General features: G+C 41.0%; 1 protein-coding gene across 1 annotated transcript in view; it reads left to right on the top strand.

Moving 5' to 3' along the window:
• Nucleotides 1–10493, top strand: part of LOC310771226 (trafficking protein particle complex subunit 11-like) — a 54647-nt gene extending 44154 nt beyond the window's left edge. Inside the window, exons 24-30 of the mRNA XM_083663882.1 lie at nucleotides 384–449; nucleotides 3167–3323; nucleotides 4514–4625; nucleotides 6309–6400; nucleotides 6940–7073; nucleotides 8795–8962; nucleotides 9995–10493. Of these exons, the coding sequence (XP_083520008.1) occupies nucleotides 384–449; nucleotides 3167–3323; nucleotides 4514–4625; nucleotides 6309–6400; nucleotides 6940–7073; nucleotides 8795–8962; nucleotides 9995–10039 (774 nt within the window). The 3' untranslated portion in view covers nucleotides 10040–10493. The remainder of the gene's footprint in view (nucleotides 1–383; nucleotides 450–3166; nucleotides 3324–4513; nucleotides 4626–6308; nucleotides 6401–6939; nucleotides 7074–8794; nucleotides 8963–9994) is intronic.
• The last annotated feature ends 13283 nt before the right edge of the window (nucleotides 10494–23776 follow it).

Here is a 23776-nt window from a genome sequence, read left to right as displayed (position 1 = left end):
AAACATATAGAGAAGGTCAGCACTGTCCATCTGCTTATATTACTGAGATTATAATGATATACAAAGTGGGTTAAAAATCGCAAACCCTTCCTTTAATATGCAGCTTGTCCTACAGTGTATCAGTCATTTCCAGGATTTTTTCTCTTTTATTGCACCCCATAATCAAAGAATAAAGTAATGTCCCTTACAATTTAGTGTAACTTTTTAATGTACAACGCTAAAACCTCTCTCTGGGGGGCGAAGACGCCTTTGGGGTGCCAACAATTCCTCTATGCAGGAAAAGCCTTGCTGTCCCAACCTGTATTTGAAGAAGCACTGATCTAGAGTCAGTGCTGACGCTGAGCACTACCTCCTCTGATTGACTCCTCCCTTTTCTCTTGCAGGATGAGACTGTTACCATAGAGACCGTGGTCCCATTCGAGGTGTCTGTCAAGTTTGTGTCCACCAAGGTCTGTAGCTGATGCTTTATAGCACAAGTGTGTCAGTGTTTGTCTGTGAGTCTTTTAGCTTTTGGCTCAACAATGTTCATCCATGTTTCTGAGTCTAATGATCTAAAACACTGTTCTTTTAGATTGTCTCAGATAGAGATGAAACTATTCAAATTTAAAATTGTATTCTTATCACGATTATAATGACCAAATGTATCGCTGTTATAAGTATTTATTATCACGGTATCTATTATAAAAGGGAGCAATGTTTGTTTATTTCAATTTTTGTCCGACTGATGATGTCATAGGAGGCATTGTGACAGTGATGTGTCATAAGACTGATGATGTCATCAGTGATGTCATAAGAGCAAAATCATCTTATGACATCACTGATGACATCATCAGTCTTATGACGTCACTGATGACATCAGTGATGTCACAATGCCTCCTATGATATCAGTGGGACAAAAATGTAAACAAACAAACAGACATTGCCCACTTGCTGGTAGAGCTGCCGAAAATAATCGATTCAGAGATGCTTAATAGGACGATTCTGAATCGATTAACAAATATCAAAAATCGATTATTTATTTATTTATTTATTTTTTATAATGAAATAAAATAGAATGTAAGTACATGCAGTTGTTTATTTTAATTATGGATCATAATACAATGCAATTCCAAATGCACTTTTATTTTAAAAGTAGCCACACAGTGAGAAAAAAGAAAGTGAGAAAAAATAAATCATGTATTGCGGAAAAAGTTTTTTGATTGATTGATTGATTTATTTGGTGAAAAAAGTCACAGACCTTTCACCGAGGATAAAAACACAATAAGGCCTTGCGGCTTATTTCCATTGCGGTCCTCAGTGATGCATCGATTTAAGATGCATCGTATAATCGAATCGAATCGAATCGTAGACTTGTATAATCGTATCGAATCATGAGATCAGTGAAGATGCACAGCTCTACTTGCTGGGGCACGCACACACGCACACTCACACACACACACACTCACACACACACACACACACACACACACACACACGCACACGCACATGTAAAATTAAGGGGCACACACACACACACATGTAAACTTAAGGACAATAACATTTTGTGAGCAACACACCCACGCACGCCAATAGAGGAGGCGAGGCCACGCAGCAGCCAAGCTTCATTATGCAAGCTGCAGGGCGAGGCCACGCAGCAGCCGAGCTGCGTATGCCAGCTGCAGGGCGGGAATAGCGACTAGGAATTGAGTGTGCCAGATGCCTAGTTGTTAAAATGTGCTGAAAATGTTCAAAAAGTACTGATAATACGCTCAATAATAATAAGTTATAAGTTTTATATTGAAAACTCCAGATTCACCATGTTTTTCAAAGCACTGTAATCACGGTAACACGGTTTATCATTAAACTGGTAATCATTTCATCCCTAGTCTCAGATGAGAAAGCGATTGCTTGTGTTACCATGTATTCACACTAGGTGTGTCAGGATTCGATTTGACTTTCAATTTAAACTACTCCTTAAAGTACTCGTTTGCCAGAGGTAATAACTTATGCAGTAATAATAATAACTCAAACTGCCAAAAAAAAGACAGTGGCTTTTTGCAGGTGAAGAAACTCAAGCTGTTGTTTTAAAGTACCCTTCTGCCATCTAGTGGTTGCCTGGGTCCAGACCTTCCAATCCGCCCACTCCACTGAGTTGAGTTGTGGCTGCTTCTGCTTTAGCATCATGCTATGCAACAGGGATTTCTTGGGGTGAAAAAAGGATTAGTCTATCAGCGTAGGGGACTAATGTTTAGCCAATCAGTGTCAATAAACAGCACAAACACATCATGAGTGATAAGAGATCATTATTCATTTATCCTATGTTTCTTTTAGATTTTAAATAAATAGGCCTACAGATTTTGGAAATTTAGACTGAGATTACACATTACTTCCACTCGCAAACAAGACATGCAGGTTTTATTGAGTTTATAAACTACTATAGGCTCGTGGAGGCAGAAACTGCTGTTCAAAGAAATTAAATGACTCATGTGAATAAAAGTGGTAACGTTAGACAGTCCTTCAGTAACAGACTAATATCCAACACGGATTTTTGATTCTGACATACAGTAAAGCTCCGCTATAATTAATACACTTTGATGTGCGCTTTGAATTAATGTGGAAATAGGCGTGTCTGGCGCTGTCCATATTGCATTGTGATTGGCTAGTTCTTATAAACCACGCCTCTTTCGTGGGCACGAGCTCCTGTGCACGCGCATTTTCATGTGCACGAGCTCAGAGCTGGTTAGGGAAATCCTAAATTGACAGACCCAGCTGATAACCTCCTTCGTGGTATCTTTTAGCTAGCTTTTTAGTCAAACCAGATCAAGGGGACAGATCCTGGATCTGTTGATCTCCATTCGTGGTACACGCCCTAGCTCAGACAAGTGGCTCATTTATAAACAGCCTCTCAGAGCCAATCAGGACACTGCTATTTCACATTTTCCCAGGTTGGTCCAGCCTACATTAGTTAACCCTTTACTGGCTGTTTATGATGAGAATTTGTCATTTCTATTGGGTCACCTGTGACTAGTCAACTACCTTTTGGGAGTAGTCGATGACTGGGTGTGAATGCCCTAGTTTACAGGGTGAGTCATTGGATTGGGTGATGGCAGGGATCACTTCTGTCTTGATGACTGATTTAATGAATTAAATTATTATGATTACGGTATATCTGCTTGTATCTTTGAAGTTTGAGCCGTTGGAGCGGGTAGCAGTGGACATCCCCTTCCTGTTGATGAGCGACCTGCTGTCGTCGTCTCCTTGGCCCCTCCTGCTGGCCGCCTCCTCTCTGCAGCTGGTTACCATGACGAGCAGCACCCCCCAGCTCCACTCACAGCTACAACAAGGTATCTGTTTATTTTATATATCTTATATATATATATATATATATAATTTATTTCTTCATTTATTTATAATGATCCCCATTAGCTGACGCCTAGACGACAGCTAGTCTTCCTGCGGTCCAAGACAACAACACATGCTACATGACAGACATACAAAGAAAATGAAATCAAATACAAAGAATCAAAAGCAACACACTAACGAATAAGAATAAAACATCCATCTATCCATCCATCTTCAACCGCTTATCCGGGGTCGAGTCGCGGAGGTAGCAGTTCCAGCAGGGGACCAGCAGGGGACCCCAGACTTGCCTTTCCCTGGCCACATTAGCCAGCTCTGACTGGGGGATCCCGAGTCGTTCCCAGGCCAGCGTGGAGATATAATCTCTCCACCTAGCCCCTCGCTCTGCCCCGTGGTCTCCTCCAAGCTGGACGTGCCTCCAGGAGGGATCCTTACCAGATGCCCCAACCACCTCAACTGACTCATTTTCTATGCAAAGGAGCAGCGGCAGAATTAAAACGGGGTGGGGGGAAACAAGGATTAAAAAATGCACACACACACACACACACACACACACACACACACACACACACATATATATATATACACAGAACCGTTCCAAAAAATTTGAATATCATGGAAATACCATGGATGACCGTGAGCTTCAGCGGATTGTCAAGCAAAGACGATTAAAAAATTTGGCGGAGATTCAGAGGGAGTGGACTGAGGCTGGAATCAGTCATAACTGAGAAGTAACTGTTGATTTTCTTCACACTATTCTAATTTCTTGAAATACTGTTTTGGGGGTTTTGTGGAGCTGTAGGCCAAAATTATGAAAAATGAAACGAATCAAGGCTAGAAATATTTCACTTTGTGTGTAATTAATCTATAATCTATGTGTGTGTGTGTGTGTATATATATATATATATATATATATATATATATATATATATATATATATGCTTCATTGCAAAACTACCTAGATTTTGTTGATGTCGGGGCACACTATATGATCTTTAGGTATATTATTAAGGCTGGGGTTCACGTCAGTGCCTGATCACCCTGTCACAGATTATTTTCCAATAATTATCGTCTCGGTGTGTGTGTGTGTGTGTGTGTGTGTGTGTGTGTGTGTGTGTGTGTGTGTGCGTGTGTGTGTGTGCGCGTGTGCGTGTGTGTGTGTGTGCGCGTGCAGTGGTTCTACAGACAGGCGAGTGTGCCAGCGAGTGTTTCTGTCTCCAGTGTCCACCGGTCACCAACGGCAACAACACTGTGGCTACAGGACAGTACTTGATATCATGGAGGAGGTACACACACACTCACACATACTGTACATACTGTATGCACATGAAAATGCACAAAACACATTTCTAGATCATGTATCAAGAGATAGACCATAATATATCCTCCCTTTGTCCATGCTTGGCTGTATAAACTCGGTTAAGAGGTTCCACTATCTTTGTCAAAACATTCCCATCTTCCTTACATCGGCTTTCTTCAAAGAACTGGGCTCCATAATTCTGTCCTACATCTGGAACTATAAGAACCATAGAATTTCAAAAATTCACTTGCAAAAACCCAAGTCTGAAGGAGGGCTGACCTTACCAGTGTTTAGGCACTGCTACTGGGCTGCCAATGTTTTGGCGGCAAGGGACCCCTGTGGCTAAAACTGGAGGTCAGCTCTAATGCCAACTCCTCCCTGCCAGCCATGTTATTTTCTAAGCTAGAGACGCCTGGGGCTTTAAATAATTTAGCTTTTATTATGAAAAACTCTGTCAGGATCCTGAGCCAGGTTAGGTGCATTTTGAGTATATACCAGATGTTTCTGTTCATACAGAAAACAATCAACTGCACCAAAGATGGATCTATCCCAACAGATCATCTTATCAAAACAGCACATAGTTAATGAGGGGAGAGACAGAGCACTGATTTCTAACCCCACATAGGATAAGCAATAACCACGCCCTGTGGCGCCGGGATTGGCCAGGAGCAACACTGGAGGGCACGCAGCCCAGCGATTTCATGAACCAACTGAATAGCTCTTGAGAACGGACAGCGATTTCGAGAGCGGACATTGAAATGAATTATGGTCACCTACCTTCCTTAGCATAGTAATAATAATAATAAGCATAATAATTGTAATCTACACAATGTACACAATCTACAAAAACATGCAATAATATAAACGGTCTTGTGTTCACGTTCATAGCTCATATAATATAATGTATCATATCGTTAATTTCAAGCTCAATTCTTACCCAGAGAAAAGGTACAGCACTGAAAATGTAACAAGCAATAGTTTTTTAAACATCTTTATTTTAAAAGATGAAAAACCCCAGGTGCTTTAGTCCCAAGCTTCAATGCTCCTGGCCAATCCCAGCGCCACAGGGCGTGGTTATTGCTTATCCCATCTGGACGGCACGGTGGCTCAGTGGTTAACACTGTTGCCTCACAGCAAGAAGGTCCCGGGTTCGAACCCCGGTCGTCCCAGGTCCTTTCTGTGTGGAGTTTGCATGTTCTCCCCGTGTCCGTGTGGGTTTTCTCCGGGTGCTCCGGTTTCCTCCCTTCACCAAAGAAAGACATGTATGTTAGGGTTAATACTCCTGTCAGTGCCCCTGACCAAGGTACTGGCAAAAGAACTGGAGTTGGTCCCCGGGCGCTGCACAGTGGCTGCCCACTGCTCCTAGTTCTAGGAAGGTTCCTAGTAGAGGATGGGTCAAATGCAGAGGATGAATTTCCCCAAGGGGATAAATAAAGGATAACTTAACTTAACTAACTATGTGGGGTTAGAAATCACGCAGCACATAGAGACAGAGCACATAGTTAATGAGGGGAGAGACAGAGCACATAGAGAAGTCCCACTGAGGCTGGATTTGAATTTTTTTATTATTTTGCAACAGAATTGATAACCTTGTTTTAAAGACCCATGAGACATGTTTGATACAGTTAAAAAATAGCATGTGAACTTTATTGTACCCTTCTGTTAACAGACAGTCGTCCGGTCCAGACAGTCCTCTGGTCCAGACCACAGTGACTCTGCCTCATGTCATGCTGGAGACGGTCCCTCTATACGTCCATGCTGGTCAGTATAATATGTTGCTGCAATGAATAGTTTTTACACTCCATGTCCGTATGCCTACTGCCTATAGATTATACTATACTATACTATACTATATTATACTATATTATACTATATTATACTATACTATACTATACTATCTACTGCCTAGCCATTTATGACACGTTATGCTTATGTAGAAATGTTGCAAATACATGCCAGATATTGAGTCAAACTCACAAAAAGACGTTTCAACACTTGATACATTTGCCGTTAGTTATCTTCCTACTTCTTATCTCTGTATATTGATGTAACCGCTACGCTGCATACAGACACTAAGACAAATTCCTCGTATGTAACTTGCATACTGTGGCAATAAAAGTGATTCTGATTCTGATTCTGATATATTAACCATATTTCCATATGCCTGTGTGTGTGTGTGTGTGTGTGTGTGTGTGTGTGTGTGTGTGTGTGTGTGTGTGTGTGTGTGTGTGTGTGTGTGTGTGTGTGTGTGTGTGCGTGCGTGCGTGCGTGTGCGTGCATGCGTGTCTGTGTGTGTGAAGAGCTGCCATCGTTTGGGCGGGTCAGAGAGTCTCTGGCGGTGCGGTACCACATCCAGAACAGAACGTCTCTGGTCCAGGAGGTGGAGATGGCTGTGGAACCCTCTGATGCCTTCATGTTCTCTGGACTCAAACAGGTGAGCTGAGACTCCAGTCCACTGTTAAAGGGACAGTTCACCCTAAAATCCAAAAGTGCTATTTATCCATATAGATCATTTTGTGTTAGTTGCCTGAGTTTTGGAGATATCGGGCCTAGAAATTCCTGCCTTCTCTCCAATACAATGGAACTGGATGACACTCGGCTTGTTGTGCTCAAAGCACACACAAAATACATTTCAAAAACTCAACAGCAACGTCTCTTTCCAGAAATCATGACCCGGTTGCTCAAGATAATGCACAGACCTTGTTATGAGCAGTTTAATGTCGGAACTATTTTCTTTCAACCAAACTACACCCACTAGCTGCTAGCTAGTTCCTACATGAAACTGCAGCTACCAGCAGCTAGCTAGCAGCTAGTGGGTGTAGTTTGGTTGAAAGTGGTAAATGGTAAATGGCCTGCATTTATACAGCGCTTTTATCCAAAGCGCTTTACAGTCAGTAGGTACATTCACCCATTCATACACCGATGGTGGCAGGCTGCCACGCAGGGTGCTGGCACACCAACGGGAGCAATTTGGGGTTCAGTGTCTTGCCCAAGGACACTTCGACATGCAGACTGGAGGAGCCGGGAATCAAACCACCGACCTCTTTCATCCAAAGCGATTAGTGATGACCCGCTCTACCTCCTGAGCTACAGCCGCCCCCAACAAGAACATTGTTCCTACATGAAACTGCTTACTATAGAGAGCTCCAGGAACGAGTCCGGAAATCATCGATGCTAACAGCCCTGGTTCTTCACAGTTTTCGCCTATGGTAGTTTTGAATGGGTTTTTGGCGCGATGCTTCTAACAATCTCTCTGGGCAACGCTGGCTTAATCAAATGCGAACCAGTGTTTAGTAATATCATCTTCACACATGAAGACCACTTTTATGAGTTTTGAAGCTTTTATGTGCCGTTAAAAGGGTGGCTAGCTAGCAAACGGCTAAATGAGACTACAATGTCGACGCGGATATTATACGTCATCACGAGTGAACGCGGAAATTCTTTCTCTCGCAATCAATGCGTGGACGCCTATGCGACAGTGTGTAGTTCTGGATTAGCTTAGCACAAGCTTTTTACCTCTAGGGCTCGCAGTTACGCTTCAAAACTCATGAAAGTGGTCCTCATGTGTGAAGATTATCCCGCTGAACCTTGGTTCGCGTTTGATTAAACTTGCGTTGCCCACAGACATTATTTGAAGCATCGCGCCAAAAACCCATTCAAAAATCCCATAGACAGAAACAGTGAAGAACCAGGAAGTTCGGGACTTCCGCATTCAGCCTACAAAAATACGTCATCCCTGGAGCTCTCTATAAGGTATGTAGATTACATTGAGCAACCAGGATATGATTTCTGGAAAGAGACATTCCTGTTGAGTTTTTCAAACTTTTCAGGGAGAAACAAAGTTATGGTGGACTGTTTTTTAACATTTCAGAAAGTCCAAAGCCGCTTTTGAACTGACATTGAATCGATTATGCTACAGCATAACAGACGACAGCATTATGTTACCAAATCTGCTTCCATCCTAAATTGGGCGAAATTGGTCTCAAATTGGATCTGGATTGTTGTCACCCTGCAGTAATTTAGTCACAAATAAATACATGGACAGAAAGATGCATTAAACTGTGTGTCTGCCTGCTGACGTGCTCTCGTGTGTGTGTGTGTGTCTGTGTGTGTGTACTTATGTGTGTGTGTGTGTGTGTGTGTGTGTGTGTACAGGTGCGTCTGCGTATCCTGCCCGGCTCCGAGCAGCAGATGCTGTATAACTATTACCCTCTGATGGCCGGGTATCAAACCCTCCCCCAGCTGAACATCAGCCTGCCCCGCTGCCCCACTGCCAGCCCACACACACTGCGCCGCTTCCTGCCCCAACGCATCTTTGTCAAGGTACACACACACACACACACACACACACACACACACAGAGTGTGGCACTTCCTGCCCCAACGCATCTTTGTCAAGGTACACACACACACACACACACACACACACACACACACACACACACACACACACTGCGCCGCTTCCTGCCCCAACGCATCTTTGTCAAGGTACACACACACACACACACACACACACACACACACACACACACACACGCAAAGAGTGTGGCACTTCCTGGCCCAACGCATCTTTGTCAAGGTACACACACACACACGCACACACACACGCACACACACACACACACACACACACCAACCCCACCCAGGGCTTCAGCCATAACACCTCTTTCTAATATATACATTACACACACTTAGAAGGCTGTGCGCCCCCTGGTGAGTAGCCTTTGTACCACCGCGGTTTGGTGTTTAATTAAAGCCCCATTCAGCAACTTTTCCAAGTTTTGCTATTGGGGAAACAGCGTCCTCTGGGTGCAATAGCATCGTTATCGATATCGCCGTTCAACGTCAACAAAACACAGCGCCAGAAAGCTCCATGTACATGTTGTGACATCGGGTACTCACCACATGATGAAATAATAATCCATTCTTACGTGAAACGTCATTTTCGTAGCAAATCCACAGGAGTTACTTCCTTGTTTTCATGAACACAACGCTCCCGCTGTAGAGCGCATGCGCGCATCTTGCCTCCGGGACGCAGCCAGGTACACAACTGCTTAGTCCCAGGAGAGGCCTTTAGAGGGCGCTGTGTGACCAATAGAGGTGACATTTCACTGTACCATCAATGACTAAAGAGCTGTTATATTAAGGTGAAAAGGTTATTGATTGGGGCTTTAATACTGCAGGCCATTTGGTAAAAATTTAATTGCGGACCATCTATGTATACACTTTCATACTCCATAATGTACACACACATACACAGAAACAAAGTCGATTTCACATCTTAATGAGTAATAAAATGGCAGATGCTGATTGGTTGGATTTGTATTTGCATGTTTGTTTTTTGTTTGCTTTTCAGCCTCAGGGTCGACAGTTGGACGATGATTCCATCGCCGCCGCCTGAGATCAACACATTGACACGGCGTGGCTTTTCCTGAGATCATTCTTCAACAGCAGCGTTACAGTAACATGACAGTTAATCATTATTCTAACAGCAGCGTTACAGTAACATGACAGTTAATCATTATTCTCCTGTGTCTAAGATGACGTTAACACAATTTGTTTCATGTTTTTCTGTAAAAGCAGAATTGTTGAAAGTCAGCCGAGACAGGAGACATTTGATTCCAGTATTTGTGTTCTGATTAATAAGTAATAAATGGACGTGATCATGACTGAACACTGATCATTGAACTGATACACTGCCTGTGTGAGTGTATCAATCATGCATGTATCAATATGTATCAATCACATGTTAATTATATCAAAAGTTGAGCCTACTTGAGTGTGATATTACTAATGCTTAACATTTAAACTGTCACTAAAAATGTCATTAGAGTTTAATTAAATATTAATGATGTAAAATATGTCCTAACTTGACCTTACATTTGTGTGTTAAGTTTGTTTTCACTGGGCGCTTGTTACATTGTGGAGGTTGTCTTGAAAAAGCCACTTTGTTTCACCAGTACTAATTGCTTTCAGGAATGCTAACAAGTAACACATATTCCCAATATTGAGTAGTACCTGGAAAAGAAAAAAACAAGAGAATAAAATGTTAAAAGGTGCTATTGATAACATCAAACATCAAAGACATGTATGTTAGGGTTAATACTCCTGTCAGTGCCCCTGACCAAGGCAATGGCGAAAGAACTGGAGTTGGTCCCCGGTCGCTGCACTGCGTGCCCACTGCTCCTAGTTCTAGGAAGGTTCCTAGTAGAGGATGGGTCAAATGCAGAGGATGAATTTCCCCATGGGGATAAATAAAGGATAACTTAACTTAAATTAACTTAACTTAACATTCAACATTGATAACTTTCTAGATGTCAGACTCCCCCTTCCATTGCATTCACATCACAGCACAGTTGTTGCTCAGAAACAGAACCTAGCCAGGTAAACCAGCCCATCACGTGAACTCACATTTAATTTGGTTCTGTGAGATGGGCTGACCCCAAGCTTTCTCTCAGTGTATCGCAGTGGGCGGGTGTACTTGCCTTGACAGACAACTCCTTCAGCCAATCAGCGTTGGATCCAGTCAAACCCAAATCCACTCGGGAGAACGGCAAAAACATATTTTCCACCGAGAAACTCTGCTGTTGCGGCGATACTCCTGTACTTGTTTAATTGTTCTTATTGAGTCTATTTCTGCAATAACTCCACTTTATGGCTGTTTAAACTAGGCAAACGCTGACATTACTCCTCCAGGTGGACAGGCAAGGAGGCGGCCATTACTGTTTTGTTAGTGCACTGCTAGTGGCGTTCCTGATTGGCCAACTTGCGCTGTCATTCACAGGGCACTGAGCGCAGTCGCTGATTGGCTCATCCACTTTGCAGCTTCTGCTCAACACCCTCCCAGGCCTTGGGGCCAGACGGTCTCGCAGAACCAAATGAAATGTGAGTTCACGCGATGGGCTGGTTTACCAGGCTAGTTTTGGTTTATTGCCTGTAGATTCAAGAAACAATTAATATCAACCTCAGAAACACAGACATAAACAGAACAGTTCATTTTGAGCCAGACATTTTTTTCAATTATTAATTCAGCATCATAATATATAGGGTGGAGACTCTGGAGACGATGTGCCATCGGCACACTTTTTTTTTGGGGTGTGACCAAACTCATGCCGCAATTTGGCACTGCACTCTGTCGGGTCCCCTGCAGCGCATCCCCCAGGTTTGAAGTCGATCTGATCGACGGCTTTTGAGATACTTGTTTTGTGTGTGTTGCCAGTAGTTGGCACTATGACTATGCACGTACCAGAATGTGGCACTGCACTCTGTCGGGTCCACAGCTGCGCACTCCCCAAGTTTGAAGTCGATTGGATCGACGGTTCTCGAGATGAACTGCTTTTTGTGTTGGCAGTAGGTGGTACTATGACTATGCGCATGTCTGAAATTCAGCACTGCACTCATCGGGTTCCCGGCGGCGTACTCCCCAAGTGTGTGTGTGTGTCTTGTATATATATGTGTGTATATACAGTACATTATATATATATATATATATATATATATATATATATATATATACCGTAATTTCCGCACTATAAGCCGCAGCAGCAAAATTGCCTGTTTGTTACATATATAAGCCGCACCGGACTATAAGCCGCAGGTGTTTTAATGTTTTTTTTTTTTTTTTTTTTTTTTTTTAATTGTGTTTTAATGTTTAATTACCATATGTAAGGGGTCATGCACAGAGGGGATTGTCGGGAAAGAGATGGCTGTTTGAGGAAGCTCCCATTTATTAACATTTCAACAAAACAACATAACACAACACCACCTGTGTTTTTATGCCTCCGCCGGCGATAGCCAGGCCGGAGGCATTATGGATCCGGGTTGTCCGTCCGTACGTAATGCTGTCCGTACGATGTTTGTTAACACGATATCTGAGGAACGCCTGGACGGAATTTCATCAGATTCGCCTTAAACATTCACTTAGGCTCAAGGATGATCTGATTAGATTTTGGTGGTCAAAGGTCAAAGGTCAAGGTCACTGTGACCTCTCGAACGCCATTTTCAAGCTTGTTAACGCGATATCTGAGGAACGCTTGGACGGAATTTCATCAGATTCGCCTTAAACATTCACTTAGGCTCAAGGATGATCTGATTAGATTTTGGTGGTCAAAGGTCAAGGTCACTGTGACCTCTCCAACGCCATTTTCAAGCTTGTTAACGCGATATCTGAGGAACGCTTGGACGGAATTTCATCAGATTCGCCTTAAACATTCACTTAGGCTCAAGGATGATCTGATTAGATTTTGGTGGTCAAAGGTCAAAGGTCAAGGTCACTGTGACCTCTCGAACGCCATTTTCAAGCTTGTTAACGCGATATCTCAGGAATGCCTTGACGGAATTTAATCAAACTTGTCTCAAACATCGACTTGGACTCAAGGATGAACTGATTAGATTTTGGTGGTCAAAGGTCAAGGTCACTGTGACCTCTTGAACGCCATTTTCAAGCTTGTTAACGCGATATCTCAGGAATGCCTTGACGGAATTTAATCAAACTTGTCTCAAACATCGACTTGGACTCAAGGATGAACTGATTACATTTTGGTGGTCAAAAGTCAAAGGTCAAGGTCACTGTGACCTCTCAAACGCCATTTCCAGCTTGTTAACGCGATATCTCACGAATGCCTTGACGGAATTTCATTAAATTTGCCTCAAACATCGCCTTAGACTCAAGGATGATCTGATTAGATTTTGGTGGTCAAAGGTCAAAGGTCAAGGTGAGCTCTCGAGCGCCATTTTCAAGCTTGTTAACGCGATATCTCAGGAATGCCTTGACGGAATTTAATCAAACTTGTCTCAAACATCGACTTGGACTCAAGGATGAACTGATTACATTTTGGTGGTCAAAGTTCAAGGTCACTGTGACCTCTCACACACCCAATTTCCAAGCTCTGTAACGCAACATCACCGGAGCGCCTAGACGGAATCTCTTCCAATTTGCCTCAAATGGCGATTTGGACTCCAGAATGAACTCATGGCGGAGGCATAAGTCTGCGTTGCGGTCGTTCTAGTTTTTTACAGTGCACACAGTGTCCGCGGTGTGGTGAAAAGAGGGCAAGAGAGGAAATTAAAACAGAAGTGGATTTATAGTTAGAAAGAGTGCTAAAGAAGAGAGAATTCTGTTTTTTTTTTTTTTTTTTCGAAAAAATCCATAGATAAGCCGCACCGTTATATAAGCCGCAGGGCCAAAAAACGGGGGGAAAGCCGCGGCTTATAGTCCGAAATTTACGGTATATATATATATATATATATATATACACACACATACAGTATATATACATATATAATTCCACACCTTTCTAAAGGCTTAGTGGATGTATCATTTTTTCCAAATTATTTGTTATCAATAGTAGGGCATTCACGACTAGTGAATTTTACTAGTCGACTAGTGGTCCCTACAGGTAGTCGACTAGTCGACTAACCGTTTAAAAAAAAATATATATATATATATATTTTTTTATCTTTAAGAAATAACATGAGGTATTTACACGACATACATGGACTATCATATCCCATATCCCCCACAAAGAACATCAAAACACAACAAAACAAAACAAGAAAACTGCACAAGATACACAATAATCCAAGAACAAACAAGACTATTGGACAAACAACCAAACAAAAACAATGCATTCAGCTCCTATCCTGATAAGCCTAATGACACTGGGGTAAAAAGTTCTTAAAGTCAAACTCTGTATGTGGTTGCCATATTTTGGGGATGTCTAAGAATCTGCCTTTGCTCTTGTAGTAAATGTTATCCAACGTATGGTAGCTTGAGAGTTCATTCCACCAGTGAACTACAGCTGGGGGATTCCAATTTAAAGCTATGCATTTCCTAGCTGCCAACAGGGCAAGATCTACTGTATGTATTTACTTTGAATGCATTGTTTTTGTTTGGTTGTTTGTCCAATAGTCTTGTTTGTTCTTGGATTATTGTGTATCTTATGCAGTTTTCTTGTTTTGTTTTGTTGTGTTTTGATGTTCTTTGTGGGGGATATGGGATATGATAGTCCATGTATGTCGTGTAAATACCTCATGTTCTTTCTTAACTCATTAAGTGCCATAGACGACCTAACTCGTCTTACATAATCCAGCGCTTAAGTGCCAAGGACGAGCTAACTCGTCTTACATAAACATTTTTTTTTTTTGACGGTGGGACATCAATCAACCCCTTTTACATCTTCGAGATAACTATTTGGAGCAAGAGCATGTGTGTAATCTATTTTACCGACCACTAAGTGGCGACAGAGACAGAGAGAAGCCACAGCCACGGGACCCAAAAGCCACGGGACCAAAAGCAGCCGCCTCCCGCGGAAATGGCTTGCCGATTTTACAGTCAGAAGCCCGGAGACACACACACAGAACGGACAGAGATCCCTTCCCCCCAGAGCCGCGGAGCAACGCGCGAACACACACACACACACACACACACACACACACACACACCGCGGGAGCAAGCCATTCAAGGAAATGGCGACGCGATTTTACAGTACGGTAATCCATTTCAGACTCGTCTTGCCCGACAGGCAGACAGGCAGGCAGGCAGCAGCAACGCGCTTCTGACACGCCCGCTGTTAGAGCCAGGAGGAAGGAGGAGAAGACACACGGAGGGAGGAGTTTGAATGAGAGGGGTGTTTCCTGTTGTTATGGAGGAAATTACTGTTCAAAACTATTGTTTAGAATGTCTGACGGTCTTACTGATGCCAAAAATGAATGGTTAAAGTGACTGTTTCACAAAAAGCCATTTATCTCTGAATAAATTTCCAGACGCTGAAACCATGCTGTACTCAACGGCTAATATCTACATAACTACTAACTCTGCAAACTAACTCTTTTAGACAGAGAAAGCACACATTCTATTAGTTATTTTTAGATGATTGGTGTTCATGAATTCTTTTTTTTTTTATACTTTTTATTGTCATCTTGTATTTATATACGTTACATCTTGCTCATATTATTTTGTAATGATGGCAATTTTTTTTCTTTTTTTGTAAATAAAATAAAGACAAAGAAATGCTTATAAACATACATACATAACATACATTCCATACATAACATGGGTGTATGCTTCACCCTGTGATGCTCCACGTAACCTACAGATACAAGTACAAATGCAAAGTGCCTGTAGACATAAAAGAGAAAAAGAAAAGAAAGGAAAAGAAAAAAGAAGACAAAAATAAATAAAATAAGAATAAAAATACAAATACAAGTAAAATAAAATAAAATACAAAAAAAATAAATAGTGCTCCCCTATGTGACTGTCGACATTGGTATATGAAACATCAATTCACACATTTCAGGTCATTATTGGTATTTTGTCTATTTACACTGAGAGAGATTACTTAACCGCCTGATAGTAATTTGACCAGTTAGACCATCTATCTTCAAATAGTATCAGATTCCCCCGAATCTTATAAGTTAGATACTCCATCTGGTAAATTTGTTGAACCGTTTCTCTCCATTTGTTTGCCGAAGGGCTAATTTTTTGAAGCCAATTTCTTGTTATTTGCTTCAGAGCTGTTATACGCAGTATCCTCGCTAGGTATTTGTCATTTTTATTTTTTATTTCTTCCACCGTTCTGCCCAACAACACAGAGTTTACATTCAGATGGATGGCAGTCCTTAAGATGGTGTTAATTTCCTTCTGTATATTGTTCCAAAACGGTTGTAATACTGGGCAAAACCAAAAGATGTGGCCAAAGTTGGCATAAGGTTCACCACACTCCCTCCAACAGTTTGGCAAGGTGTTACCGTTATATTTAGCTTGTTGTACTGGTGTTATAAAGTACCGTGATTGTATTTTCCATGCATACTCTCTCCAATAAGGAGAGGCTGTCGTCGTGTGTACATTCCGGTTCATTTCCTTCCAAATGACCTCCGATATGTTTGTATTAAGTTCTTCTTCCCATTTTAGTTTTGCCTTTGTGTCTTGTTGCTTATGGCTATTTTCTAAAATAGCATAAACTGCTGAGATTTGGTGTGGTATTCTGACCTTGCCATAATTATTTACCAAAAATTTAACCAGTGGATGAAGCGTATTTCTAGTCTTCCCTCTTATTTTACTTTTCTGAATGTAACTTCTTATTTGTAAATATCGGAAGAGGTGGGAGTGTGGTAAATCATAAAGTTGCTTTAAGGATTCAAATGACATGATTCCATTCTCATTTAGACATTGTCCAACTATAGTCAGTCCTTTCTGTGCCCATATATTAAAAGTTATACCATGAGTATTGGGAGTGAAATCGGGGTCCTCCTGTATCTCTCTCAGTGCAATAAGATCATCCCTTATTTCAAAATTTCTCTTAATTCGACTCCAAGTCTCCAAAGTATTTCTGATCAATGAACTGTCTGTTACTTTTGTCTTTCGTGGGTTCTCTGTACAAAAAAGTATGTTTTTTATTGAAATATGACACATATGCTTCTCAATCGACCTCCACCTTGCTTCAGAATTGTCATTTAACCAAGTGCGTGTTGACTGCATTTGAGCTGCATAGTAGTAGTGTTTTAGATTGGGAAGAGCAAGTCCTCCCTTCTCTTTAGCCATTTTAAGTGTCTTCATTTTAACTCTCGGTTTTTTATCATCCCACACAAATTTACTTAACATTCTATCCCATGTTTTAAAGACATTTGCACTTATACACACAGGTAATGTCTGAAATAAAAACAGAAACCTGGGGAGTACATTCATTCTGATTGCATCTATTTTTCCACCCAACGATAGAATAGCAGTTCTCCACCGGTTTAGGTCTTGTCTAATTTGTACTTCAAGACAGTTATAATTCGATTCATAAATTAACTTAATATTCTTTGGTATAACAATACCCAAATATTTCACTTTGTCCTTGTCCCATTGCCATAGATATTTTTCTTTCAGTTCTCTGCTAACAGGGGCTCCTACAACCATTGCTTCACATTTCTGCATGTTTAACTTATAGCCAGAAGCTAGACCATAATCATTAATAGTTTGCATAAGTGCTGGTAATGATTTCTCTAAGTTTGTGAGATACAGGACCACATCGTCTGCGTATAACGCCAATTTGTGCTGGTCCTCTGCTATTTTCACCCCTTCGATTTCATCAAACATCCTGATGTATTCTGCCAGAGGTTCGATACAAATTGCAAAAATTAAAGAAGACAATGGATCCCCTTGTTTTGTCCCCCGTTTTAGCTCAAAGCTGTCTGAGAGGGTTCCATTTGTTCTGACCTGTGCTCTTGATGTTTTATACATTGCTTGAAGCCATTTGATAAAAGTGTCATGGAAGCCAAACTTAATACATGTTTCTAAAATAAATGTCCATGACACCCTATCGAAGGCTTTCTCAGCGTCTAAGGTAAGAATCAGTGTTTGAATATTCTTTTTCTGTGAGTAATCTATTATATTCAAAGTCCGTCTAACATTATCACAAAGATATCTATCTGGGATAAAGCCTGTTTGGTCTGGGTTTATAATATGCGGAATAATCTTTGACAGTCTATTTGCTATGATGCTACTTAATAGTTTTTGGTCTACATTCAAAAGAGTTATTGGTCTATATGATCCACAGTCCGTAGGGTCCTTATTATCTTTGTGTATAACTGTAATTATGGAGTTACACCATGTATTTGGCCACTGACCGTGGTCCAACGCCCAGTTAAAAGTTTTTTCTAAAATTGGCAGTAATTCTATGACAAATTCCCTATAAAATTCCCCTGTGTACCCGTCGCTCCCTGGGCATTTACCCTTTTTTAACTTATTTATAACTATTTTAATCTCATCCATTGTAATTGGTAGCGTCAGGTCATTATTTTGTCTTTCAGTTAACTGCGGCAATTCTATCCCAGATAGATATTCCCTGATTCTATTTCGAGGGAGCAGATTGTCATCAGGACTATACAGTTGTTTGTAGTACTTTGCAAACTCTTGAGCTATTTCTTGTTTGCCTTTAACAATTGTATTCCTGGTTTGATCTTTGATAAAAGCAATGTTTGATTTTATCTGTTGTTTTTTTAATTTATAAGCCAAGATTTTCATTGCTTTTGCTCCGCTATCAAAGTATTGTTGTTTAGTAAATATCAATGATTTCTCTACCTTATCTGTTAGTAATCGGTCATATTCTTTCCTTAGTTCATTCAGAGAGCACAAGTCAGAACTGTTTCCTTTAGCCTTATGTTTCAATTCCAAAATCTTTATTGATTGTTCCATTTCCTTTACTCTTTTTTCCCTCTGTTTCTTCTTGTATGATGCAAATGAAATAATTTCCCCTCTCAATACTACTTTTGCTCCCTCCCACAATATTACAGGGGAGACTTCTTCTGTATCGTTAATTTCTAAGTAATTTTTTATAATTGATCTTATTTTAATCTTAAAGTCTACCATTTGTATCAGGGAGTTATTTAGCCTCCATACTGTCCGGCCCCTTTTCAAGTCAAGATTCAGTTTCATAGTTATCAAAGCGTGGTCTGAAAGTGTAATTAAATTTATGTTGCATTCTATTACACTTGACAGGTGGTTCTTAAACAGAAAAAAATAATCTAATCTTGAGTATTTACCGTATACTTTTGAGAAGAAAGTGTAATCTCTTTCTTTCGGGTGAAGAGTCCTCCACACGTCTATCAACCCTAATTCCTTGACTGCTCCTCTCATTATTTTAGCAGCTTGGTCTGAGCTATGCTGTCTACCACTTTGTGTATCCATACTTGGGTCCATAATTAGATTTAGATCACCTGCAGTGATTGTCATTCCTCTACTTTCTAAAACTATTATTTCTACAACCTTTTTGATTAAGTCCGGGCCTTCTTCAGGGGGATTGTAAACATTCATAAATGAAACCATTACCTCATCAATCTTTCCGACTATCATTACATATCTTCCTTCCTTATCTGCAATCAACTTGTCCAAAGTAAAAGCTATTTGGGGCATTATTAAAATAGCAACGCCCCTTCTTGAAGACTTATATGATGAATGATAAACCTGAGCGTTTGTAAATTTCTTTAGTTTTTCATGTTCTATTTTCACTAAGTGTGTTTCCTGTAGGAAGATTATTTCTCCTGCTTCCTTTTTTAATTGTTGTAACAGCTTCTTACGCTTAATTGGGTTGTTGATACCGTTCACATTATATGAGATTATCTTTAAAGTTTTCATTTATTGGAGGGGGTTAACATATAAGGTAATTTACCATTCAATTTATAGTCCATGTTATATAAGGGGTCTTTAATGACTCCATTTTCCAAATATCTGACCTTATGATTGACAGCAACGTGAGTAAGTGGATAACATACAAGCAACATACCAAAACAAAATAAGCAAAATACAAGAACAAAAAAGAAAACAAAAAAAAATCAGTGACTTCCAAAGGTGGCAGTCACTATGAGACTGCCAAACGGATAAAGATTCCCTAAATATAAATGGGAATCTGGGGCTTTTCCTCCAAAAGTGCCCCTAATGAAGAAGCGACTACAGTTTCCCAGACGAAGGAATCTGCGTTGTAGATCGCTGTAATTTTGCACCCCCCCCCCCCCCACATGTCTAGGTGGCTTATTTTTCAAACTAGTTCCTTTACAGGTTAGTTTTTCCTCCCCTTACATATTTTACTCTGAGTCTCTCCCTCTTACTATTATTGATTACTTGTAATGTCAAATATTGGCAAAACATCTGGAAGTAGTATAAAAAACAAAAAACAACCCCAAAACAAAATTAAGCCAGGTGGTCTGCCCTTTGATTTAAACTTTAGGCTTATGTTCTCCTTGTCTTTTCCTCCTTTGAGAATTACTACTCTTGAAGTGTTATGCCTGAGAAAGAAGGGGGGGGGGGGGGTCAAGGAGAACAGGGGAGATACAAAACAGGGCTAGGTAGCCTATAATATTACATTGTAAATTGACATGTCGGCTCTCCACCCTTATTCTATAGGAGTGATCAGTAATTAGTAATAAACACATGAGTCTTATCTCACTTTCTAACTTATTTTCCTTTACAGAGAAATAAACAAAAACAAACAAAAAAAATAGAAAATAAATAGTCCGTCGTTGTCATGTTCAAAAAGTCTCTGCATTAATCATCATAGATCACTGTAACTCCTTAGGCCATGGTTCACTGTGCTTCCAGGTATGTGTGTGTGTGTGTGTGTGTGTGTGTGTGTGTGTGTGTGTGTGTGTGTGTGTGTGTGTGCGTGCGTGTGTATGTGTGTGTGTGTGTGTGTGTGTGTGCGTGCATGGACAGCACACATGTGCAGCTGCATCTTTATAGTCAATTCTGTAGAGCCACATTCCATCAGTCCTTCATAGAGTTTCTTCACGGTTCCATAGAGTGTGCTTAGTGGTTCACTATATTTCGTGTGTGTGTGTGTGTGTGTGTGTGTAAAAGGTAGAGGTAGGACAAGAAAGAGAGGGAGAGAAAGAGAGAGTGGGGGGGGGGCGACGCTCCGTCATAGTACCTTCGTGGTTAAGGCTTACCCCGCAGCTCCCTCAGTAGATCTGCGGTTGTCTTGTGGGCCCCCGGTCTCATATGCTGTTGGAACGGCGCTGCTGGTTGACCATCTAGGGTCCTGGGTGTTGAGTCGTCCTGCTCAGGCAGGTGTTGAGGCCCGCTGATAGTGCCTTGCTCTCGGAGGGCTGCGGCTGCTTCCCTCGCTGTGTTATACGTCTGCGCTCCTCCATCTCCAAAAACTCGTAGCTTTGCTGGATAGATAATATGCGACTTCACTCCTTTCTCACGGAGCTCTCTTCTTAGTGGAGCATATTGGCTTCTCTCTTTCTGTATTTTAGATGAGAAGTCCTGGTCAAAATAAATTCGACTGCCCTCGTGTGTTATTTCTTTCTTAGCCCATGCGGAACGAAGGACTTTTTGACGAGTGTCCCACATTAAGAATCTAACTACTATTGAACGTGGTGTCGCTCCACTTTGTGTGGGTTTTCTCTGATACGAACGGTGTGCAGCTACAATGTTCAGTTGCTCGACTGGAATCTCCAGTTTCTCTGATATGAGACCATTTAAGAATTTCACCATGTCGTCTCCTTCCGTCTCCTCCTTTACCTGGTGGATTCTTAAATTGTTCTGTCTCGACTTATTTTCCAAATATTCCAGTTTTTCAGCCACGTATTTTCCTTGTTGCAAGAGATGTGTCAAAGCCGATATATTAGTTGTCTCTCTTTCTTCCAAGTTCGCAATTCTTTGTTCGGCTGCCGAGACGTCCTCCTTTGCGCTGTTTAACGCCGTCTGCATCTCTCTCACCTCGGTTCTTAACTTGGAGATGTCCTCTTTTGTCTCGTCAGAACGTTGTTGAAATTCTGATCTGAACTCGTTTATTTGTGCCACGATATCTTCTTTTATGCTCCGCACCAAACTCTCCATGCTTTTCCTGGCGGCGTCTTCCTTCTCCGCCATGCTCGCAGCTGTGTTTGTTGTTTGCAGCGCGTTACCTTTCCTTGGTTTTTTCTGTTTAGGTATCGACTTCTGTGTAACTACACCCGAGCTCAAGTCCATGCCACCTTTATCCAATTTATATCCGACGATTTATTTCGGACATATCGTTTAAAACAGCATGTTTTTTAGGGGGGGTATGGAGAGAGCACTTCACAGCGCTGTCTCCCTCATTCCGCTCAACCGGAAGGGTGTTCATGAATTCTTAACAGAAAAGAATCCTCGGCTGTTCTAAAATGAGCCAGAATCGTCAAAAACACCCCTGGCACAACTTACCTACAGGAATGAAAACATGGCTGGCACTCAATGTGTTAAAGATTAAAAAAAAAAAAAATTTTTTTTTTTGCTAAAACGACTAGTCGACTACTAAGCACAGTGTCAACTAGTGGTTTTACTAGTCGACTAGTCTGTGAATGCCCTAATCAATAGTAGAACCTTTAAATGTCATGACTAAAGTGTGATGAGTGGATCACACTTGGAGTGGTGGAGATCATATTGCAGTGAATGACTGTAACGGTACGTATCTTAGCCACAAAGAAGCTGATGTTTATTAAAGCATTATAATTAGTCCACAGTTTCATTGGCTTAGGAGTGGATGTAAGTTTAACGACTTTATTGTGCTATCCTTGAGTTATTTTGTACTGTTGTTGGTGTATCGTATGTATGTGTGTATATATATATATATATATACATACATACATACATCTCGAATAAATTCGTTCATTCATTAAACAACAACAATTAGTTAAAAAAATTCAACAAAAGGGTTTTCAATGGATTCTGGCATGTTAAATAACATATTAAAAATTGGGGTTGTATAGGTAGAAGGGGCATTTTACCTCCTCCATATTAGCAAGAATGCTAGCCCTCTATCATCAGAGCTGTTAAAGTTTTTCATATCTGTTTATTGAATGTGTGTCCCACTGTGGACTTTATTTTTGGCGTATTGGGCACAGGCAGTGTTCCACTCACTGGTACAGTATATACTGTATATATGTATCGGCCTGGTGGAGAGACCGAGAATAATATGTAGGCTACATTAAATAATTAGACAGCACCAACAAGGGCTCATAACACATCATGAAGCTGGGGCTGGTGCCATGTTTGCATTGAGCCACCTATGTGGACCTCCTATCCTATGTGTCTTTTTCTCATGAGATGAAAGGTGAGAACTTTGAACTAACTTTTGTGCAAATCTCTCTTATATGACTGTATACGTTTTCTTGGTTTCTCAAGAAAATAAACAATCTAATAGCCAGCCAGTCTTTCAATACCTTTTTTTAATCAAGTCTTTTCAGTGTCTGTCTCCTATTTCAGTCCTGAAGCTGTGAACATGGACCAGGTTTATTTGTAATCTGTAGGCTATGTTGGAAATATCTGAGCCAATTATGAGCATAGCACGCGAGACTAGTGGGGATATCCTACTGAGTGAATCTAATTCCTTAAAGCAATTATTTGGATCACAGCTTGGATACTACTAGTGACCAAAAGTTACAAACTAAACATTTAAAATATTTTAATTCATTTAGCAATTGTATCTTTTTCAGCCGTGAAGATGTGTTGAGGCTTTCTGCTGGTGCTGAAACAGCAACAAAACCCAGTTAACCATGATAGGGCTGTGACCTCTGACCTGGTATGGTTGACTGGGCACTGTGAAACATTAATCTATATGTTTTTCTTCAAACTCTTAACTGCCATATAATAATCTATGGGCCTAACCGCTAAGCGCTCCCTTCGCTCCTCCAC

The sequence above is a fragment of the Poromitra crassiceps genome, assembly GCF_964638095.1.
Source record: "Poromitra crassiceps genome assembly, contig: HAP1_SCAFFOLD_447, whole genome shotgun sequence".
NCBI classification, from domain to species: domain Eukaryota; kingdom Metazoa; phylum Chordata; class Actinopteri; order Beryciformes; family Melamphaidae; genus Poromitra; species Poromitra crassiceps.
The sequence above is the reverse complement of the archived record's forward strand: the minus strand, read 5'-3'. Positions and strand labels throughout refer to the sequence as shown.